Here is an 8,020-nt window from a genome sequence, read left to right as displayed (position 1 = left end):
CCTTGCAGTTAGATCTCAGACTGCTGTGCTAGCAATGAGGGAGGCTCCGTGGGCGTGGGACCCTCTGGGCCAGGTGTGGGATATAATCTCCTGGTGTGCCATTTGCTATGACCCTTGGTAAAGCGCAGTATTAGGGTGGGAGTTACCTGATTTTCCAGGTGTTGTGTGTCTCAGTTTCCTTTAGCTAGGAAAAGGAATTCCCTTCCCCTTTGCACTTCCCAGGTGAGGCGATGCCTTGCCCTGCTTCAGGTCTCACTGGTCAGGCTGCACCCTCTGACCAGCACTCACTGTCCGACACACCCCAGTGAGATGAACCCAGTACCTCAGTTGAAAATGTAGAAATCACCCATATTCTGTGTCGCTCACACTGAGAGCTGGAGGCTGGAGCTGTTCCTATTCGGCCATCTTGGGCGCCCTGTCCCGCTATGCATTTTTAACATACACATACTGATATTCACAACACCTCTATGGAGTTGGTTTAATTATTTCCATCTTACAAATGAGGAAACTAAGGGTCCACAAGATTAAATAGTTCTTTCTAAACAGGTCTGAAGTGTGCAGGCAGAGGTACTCCATGTTAGTCTGGTTGCAAAGTCTATGCTCTTAGCCAGAAGGGTAATTATTAGTAGGCTTGAGCAATTATTGCCAGCATCCAATCTAAAATCATAAAGAAATGAAATGGACTGTGAATATAAACTTCATATTGTAGTAATGATTTATCTAGAGGAAGACTGCTAATGATTCTCTTCTTGGGCTGTATTATCTAGTTTGGTGGTGTTGCAGCAAACTCTTCAGTGACTTTGGGTAGAAAATAGACATGCTCTATGTATATTAAGAGGAAAAAGAGTTACCCAAAATTTTCTCTAGGATATTAAGCAGGAAATAATTAATCAGACAACACTCTGAGCTCCTATAGTCAAAGAGGGGTTAAATGATGTCATTCAGGATGCATCTTGATATTGGCAATTTTCTAAAATAGCAGATTGGTTTTCAATTTGGATGCCAATTAAGAAGTGACTTTTCCAACTGTTGAAAGCAGCAAGTGGAGGTGCGGCCCTAGCGGCCAGGACTCTGAACTGTGGCAGCTAGTGATACAGAATGAGATGGACTAACCCCACAAAGGACATCACCAGATAGAGATAAGAAAAAAGAGTAGTCAGATGTATCTGTTTCTCCTGGAGCCTCAAAACATTATTATTCAAGATCACGATCAAGGTCAAGAGAAAGAAAATGAAAGTCAAGTAATAAAGGAAGAAAACACAGGAGCTGGAACAGAAGCAAAGAGGCAAGAAGACATGAATCCAAAGAAAAATCCTCTAAGAAACACAAATCTGAGGAACATAATGACAAAGAACATTCCTCTGATAAAGAAAGAGAGCAACTAAATTAATCTGAAAATAGTGAGGACAAGCACAAATGCAAAAAATGAGTCATCAAGAGGCAGAAGTCACTCAAGATCTAGGTCTCGTGAAAGACGCCATCGTAGTAGAAGCAGGCTGGAGCAGAAGTCCCGATCCAGGAGTTGGGAGTGGAAGAAGTCTCAACCTAGAAGCAGAGAGGGGAAGAAATCAAGATCCAGAAGCAGTGAAAGAAAAAGGCAGATCAGGTCTCATTCCTGCTCAAGATCGAGACACAGGCATAGGACTCGAAGCAGGAGTAGGACAAAGAGTAGGAGTCGAGATAGAAAAAAGAGAATTGAAAAACCGAGAAGATTTAGCAGAAGTTAAAGCTGGACTCCGAGTCCACTTCCCTTCAGAGGCAGAAACACAGCAATAGATACACAAGAAGCTTTAGCTAGGAGGTTGGAAAGGGCAAAGAAATTATAAGAACAGCGATACAAGAAAATGGTTGAAAAACAAAAACAACAAGAAATGACTGCAGCAGCTGCAGCTACTGGGGGTTCTGTTCTCAATGTTGCTGCCCTGTTAGCATCAGGAAAGCAAGTAATACCTCAGATAGCCATGACAGCTCAAATGGCAGCCCTGCAAGCTAAAGCTTTGGCAGAGACAGGAATAGCTGTACCTAGCTACTATAACCCAGCAGAATTTCCATGTGAATCCATTGAAATTTGCTGAACAAGAGAAAAAAAGGAAAATGCTTTGGCAGGGCAAGAAAGAAGAGGACAAATCTTAATCTGCTGAAATACGCGAAAAATTGAATTTTGGAAACAAGGACCAAAATGTCAAATTTAGGAAATTGATGGGTATTAAGAGTGAAGATGAAGCTCGATGTAGCTCAGTTGATGAAGAAAGTTACAAGACTCTGAAGCAATAGGAAGAAGTATTTAGAAGTTTAGATGCTCCATATGAAAAGGCAAGATCACAAATCCACACACAAAGAGGAATGGGTTTGGGTTTCACATCTTCAATGTGAGGAATGGATGCAGTTTGAAAAAGATCATACTTTAAAGTTTGGGACTTTATATACTTCTTGTTCTGATATCAGGCCCTTGTTCACCAAACAGCTAGCATTCTAGCTTGCATGGGTGTTACACTGACTTTCATTTATTGAAAAATATGAATTTTTATAAATATCAGATAAGTGACACTGGTGTTAGTGTTGTAATCAGGTTAAACCCACTTACACTAAACTTGACAGGACTATAGAAGGACAATATTTTTTAGATCATGAATTCTACTTTTCAATACATAAAAGCTGTAGGTGGGATAAAAATCTCACACATGGATCTTTTTCATGTCTACTATCTTGTGTACTTTTGTACTTAATCTTGTACAGTTATTTTCATCTCTTGAAACATGAAAGAAATGTTATGTAGCTGTTCTTTTGAAGATCTGGCCATTCGGCACATAACTTAGCACAGATAACCTGGGTGGTGATGATAATAAAAATGGTTTTCTCAAAAAAAAAAGTGACTTTTCCTCACTGTCATGCTCCCCATTACACAGTACAACAGAAAACAACGTAATTGTCACATACAAATTGAAACTGGTCTGCACATGAACAAAGAAATAAGTGTTTGTTTTACAAAGTTCTAATTTTTATTGCTTATTTTTTCAGAATAAAAATACAAAGAAAATTTAATAGTCACTTATTCTCGGTTCTAGGTAATTTAGCACATTCTAAAGAGTTAGTGTTCCATCTTCCATCACGAAGAAAGCCCCATCTCAGTGAACATCAGTTTGGAAACTGTTGTGTGGGACCATTAAGCAAGACTGTGCTTACTGAGTAGACCCCTTGTGTAAACAGAACCAAAAGACACACTGCTTCCTCTCACTATTGCTGGGTGAAGCATTTCTGACTTACCAGGCTCCTCACAGCAGTCTTCACGTCCTTGTTCCTCAGGCTGTAGATGATGGGGTTGAGCATGGGGATCAACACTCCATAAAAGAGGGAGATGAGCTTGTCTGAAACATCCTGTTTGTCTGCCCCCAGAGGGTCCTTAGACTTGGGCTTTGCATACATGAAAAGAATAGTCCCATAGAAAATCACCACTACAGTAAGATGTGCAGAGCACGTGGAGAAGGCCTTTCGCCGTCCCTCAGCTGAGGGGATCCTCAGGATGGTGGTGAGTATGAAGATGTAGGAGACAAAGATGAAGAGCACTGGGACCCCCAGGAAGATCATGTTGGTCACCCCCATGCTGATCACATTGATGGAGATGTCAGCACAGGCCAACTTCAGAACTGCCAGGATCTCACAGGTGAAATGATTAACGATGTTATCCCCACAGAAGGGTAACTGTACTGCAAGAGAGATCTGCACCAAGGAGTTGGCTCCACCAGCCACCCAGGAGCTGGCAGCCATGGGCACATAGGCAGCCTTGCTCATGACTACTGGGTACCTAAGGGGGTTGCAGATGGCCACGTAGCGATCAAACGCCATCATGCCCAGGAGCACACACTCTGTGGCTCCCATGGCAAAGGAGAGGAACATCTGCACTGCACAGCCTGAGAAGGAGATGGTTTTCCTGAGAGTCAGGAAACCGTCCAGGACCAGAGGAATGGAAGAGGTTGTGTAGCAGATGTCCAGGAAGGAGAGGTTCCCGAGGAAGAAGTACATAGGTGTGTGTAGGTGGGAGTCGGACACAGTCACCAGGATGAGGACCCCGTTGCCCAGCAGGATCACCAGGTACATCAGCAGGATGAGCACAAAGAATGTTTTCTCCAGCCTTGGCTGATCTGACAGGCCGAGCAAGACAAATTCTGCCACAATGGATTGGTTGGCCACTTCCATTTTAAATTCTCTCTTCCCCATTTAGGGAAACTGAGAACAGCAAACATGTTTATAAAGATCAGTATGTGGTATTTATAATGAGACGCTTCTAGAACATATAATCAAATTTACCCTTTGAGATGCCAAACTGTAATATCAGCAGCTAACAGATAAAATTCACTGCCTACTGAAGTTACCTTAAAAGTCAGGACATGTCAGATCAAAAGTAGGAGAAGCAGACCCTGGAAATCTAATCAAACCATGATAAATGAAAGAATTTTCATCAGATCAGTGGTATTGACACACTTGAAGGAATGGATATGCAAGGAAGGATCTGCATAAGCTCCATAAAAGAGGACCTTTGAGGGCATGCTGCATGGTTCCAACACTGACCAGGGAAGTGGGCTCCTCTGGCCAGCCCTGCTTGTCCCTGAATTGTCCCTGCAGTGTCCTTGGGGGCTTCAGGCTGTCACACTCAGTGATGCTGGCCACTGACATCACCCCACCCACTCCCCTGGCTCTAATTCTCTGATGATAATTCAGCTCCAAATACAGTCCTTCCCAGGGAGTATGTGATGAGCAGAGATCGGGAAAACTAGGGTCTATCCAGCATTTACATTTGTTACTTGATTCCTGGTTTCTAGTTCATTTCTCGTGAGTTTGGTTGGGGATCTCCCTTGGCTGCCCTGTCAATGAGGAGTTTCTGAGCAAGAGAGCTTGGAGACACTAACAGAAGCACTTCCATATCCCCTCTAACCAGCCTTTGTTCCCAGTACTGCTGTTTCCCAGTCTGCTCCAGACCCATGAAGGAGCAGGAATAGAATCCAAGGACAAGTGTCCCTCATGCCTCCCAGTGTGAGTTTGTGGGTAGATTCTGTGCTTTGGAAGCAGTTTTATGTCACAACTCGTAACTCAGGGCCTTCTATATCCAAGCTGACCATTAAACCACTGCAATGTCATAGTAACGGTTTCTCCACGAAAGAGCAGACAATTCCACCCAGGCTTACAGAGGGATCGCTCAAAGGAGGCTGAAAATGGCACCGCAGACCTATAGATCCAGCACACTAGAGAAAACCTCAAGCCTTGGCCGGGTGCAGTGGCTCATGCTTGTAATCCCAGCACTTTGGGAAGCCGAGGTGGGCAGATCATGAGGTCAGGAGATCGAGACCATCCTGGCTAATACGGTGAAACCCCATTTCTACTAAAAATACAAAAAAATTAGCCGGGCATGGTGGCGGGCGCATGTGGTCCCAGCTACTGGAGTGGCTGAGGCAGGAGAATCACGTGAACCCAGGAGGCGGAGCTTGCAGTGAGCCAAGATCGTGCCACTGCACTCCAGCCTGGGTGACAGAGCGAGACTGTCTCAAAAAGAAAAAAAAAAAAAAAGAAAGAAAACCTCAAGCCTTGACTTCTCATGTTAAGATGAGGAAGCTGAGGCTCAGAAAGGAGCACAGGCAGCAAGGACAGGGCCAGGTGGCTCTTCACCTTCTCCCCAAGGCTCCTTCCCTTACCATTCTGATTAGATCCTTGCTGGTCCATTTGTGCCAGAGTAGAACTACCAAGCACTAAAGAATCGACTATGAAGTCTTGATTATCCTCTCTCTCCCTAGGATATTCATGAAGAGTAGAGGTATCACACCTTTCTCCAAGATCTCTGCCTCATGTCAGGGCTTGGGTGGGGGTGGATGGTGTCCCTGGGAGCCACACATTCCATCTGTAACTATCACACTGTTGCTGGCTGGGAAAGATCTGGTGGGAGAAACTGGGCCCAGTTTGAAGCCATCCTCATGCAGTTATCAGAGGAGATTGACTGTGAACATCAGGAATATGTGGGGAAAAGAGATCCGTCTTTAGAGTTACTAGCACTGCTGACTGGAAAATCTTAGACTTGGCGGAGATATTGTAAAGTAACTGGTCTTGTCTCGCTTCCCTCCATTGCACGAATACCTTCCATGCAACACAATTTTCCAATTTTTGTTTGGAACACCTTAAGGTAGGTAGAGCTCATACCTCCCATTCCTTTGTCGGATGGCCTCCATTGCTAGAAAGGTTTTCCTTACACTGGGCAGAAGCTTCCTTCTAATGTTATTCCCCATTCTTCCGCCTACTCTGCCCCATCCCCACACAGGCCTAGACTCCCAGAACATGCCTGCTCCCTTTCCCTTATAAAAGACCCTATGGAAGCTATGGCCAAGTTCCCACTCACAACCTTTGCTCTTCTGCTCACCTACCTGAAGAAGGTTTAGCCACAGAGAGAACCCAGTCTACATCCAGTGTGGAGATAAGTCCATGATGGAGACAGGCACTTACCTGGACAAAAGGTCTCATAGCAGGGGATGATGCTGGAAGGTCTCCAGGCTTGAGAAATGATTGTTCCAACTGCCCACATTGACCATCTCCAGCTAGCCCCATCGGTTGGGGCTGTGCCTGGAAGCATATAGCAAATTCTATTTAGCTGTCTTGGAACTAAACAATTTCTTCAAATTTCACAGCAAGGTAAAGGGAATGTGGGGTTGGCCATAGCTGAAGGGGCTCTAGCTGCTAACTTTCCTGCTAACTTTCCTCACCTCCGTGCCTGGTGAGATGCCAAGAGGAAGGACAGCTCGAGGAGCTGCTTCCCGCTGATTCTGCAGTCATGCCCTGCCTGCATGCTCAGGGCGGGCACCCTGTGCCTTCACCCAGACCTGCTCTCCAGAGATTCTATCAGGGAGCCATGGAGCAGTTTAGAGCCTTGGTTGTTTGGGAGCCAGTTTTAATCCCAGAAGCAATTTAAAGTTTGGTGAAGGGCCTCACAGGAGTTTAGGGTGTGCGTCCCACAGACCCAATTATACAAGTTGCGGACAGCTCTATGTAAATCTTAACTCTCGCTGCAAAGAAATGTTCCTTGGATTCCTGAACCTGGGAGGCGGAGCTTGCAGTGAGCCGAGATCACGCCACTGCACTCCAGCCTGGGCGACAGAGGGAGACTCCGTCTCAAAAAAAAAAAAAAAAGAAATGTTCCTTGGATTAAAAAGTTTTTATCCTGTCCTTGTTGGCATTCCTGCAAGTAGAGGCAATAACTAAGTTCTGACCATGCTTTGGCCACAATGTTATGTCTGTCTGAGGAGGCTGTGCCACTTGCCTTTGCAACCCTAACTGTCAAAACAAGAGGGAAAAACTTTGCCTCTGCTGAGACAGACACACTGGTCATCTACATGTGCCCTGAGCATGGCCTCCCCTGCAGCTCCTCAGCACACATCCAGAGCTGACCAGCCCTGGCCCCTGCCCTTGAAATCAGGAAGCAAGGGACATGTGCCATGGGCCAGCACCAGATGCTAGAAAGAGAGCGAAATGACAAGGATAGGGCCTCTGGCCTCCAGAAAGTTCCTGGTGACAGCTACATTCTGTGAGATAATTGCCAAGTGCCCTTAACTTATATGAGATCCTGGGGGCAGGGAAGAGACAGAGGAAGAAAGTCAGGGAAAAGGGCATGAGGGGGGTCCAGTGTAAGAGACCTGTCAGCAGAAGACATTGCAGGGCTTAGGGACAGATCAGGGATAAAGAGAAAGGTTGAGCAAAGGGCAGGGTTTTAAAACCAAGAAAGAGAAAGAAAATGAAATAAGACAAAACAAAACAAAAACAACAATAAAAAAACAGAGGAGATACAAAGGAGAGGATATTTAAACTAGCATAGGGGACTGGGGACTGAAGGGTTGTTTAGACTTGGTATCAAAATATTCCCCAAGTTATCCCCACTGTGATGGTTACTGAAGATAAGGATGAAAATAAGAAGTCTTTCTTATAATTGAGGATTATGGATTAGTGGGCAAGGAGGGTTTGAGTTAATAGTCGGGCACTAATATTAATA

At 45.0% G+C, this 8,020-nt stretch overlaps 1 protein-coding gene and 1 pseudogene across 1 annotated transcript; one reads left to right on the top strand and one right to left on the bottom strand.

Moving 5' to 3' along the window:
- Window positions 1–1,075: 1,075 nt before the first annotated feature.
- Window positions 1,076–2,391, top strand: LOC105554233 (annotated as a pseudogene).
- An 843-nt stretch (window positions 2,392–3,234) lies between these two features.
- Window positions 3,235–4,194, bottom strand: LOC105554232 (olfactory receptor 2S2-like). Its single transcript, XM_012000618.1, has one exon. The coding sequence runs from the start codon at window positions 4,192–4,194 to the stop codon at window positions 3,235–3,237; it is 960 nt and encodes a 319-aa protein (XP_011856008.1).
- Window positions 4,195–8,020: the final 3,826 nt, after the last annotated feature.

Source organism: Mandrillus leucophaeus, unplaced genomic scaffold (genome assembly GCF_000951045.1).
Source record: "Mandrillus leucophaeus isolate KB7577 unplaced genomic scaffold, Mleu.le_1.0 Scaffold632, whole genome shotgun sequence".
NCBI lineage: Eukaryota > Metazoa > Chordata > Mammalia > Primates > Cercopithecidae > Mandrillus > Mandrillus leucophaeus.
The sequence above is the reverse complement of the archived record's forward strand: the minus strand, read 5'-3'. Positions and strand labels throughout refer to the sequence as shown.

Coding starts and splice junctions, on each gene's coding strand:
- LOC105554232 (XM_012000618.1), bottom strand. CDS start 4,194: ATGGAAGTGGCCAACCAATCCATTGTGGCAGAATTTGTCTTGCTCGGC.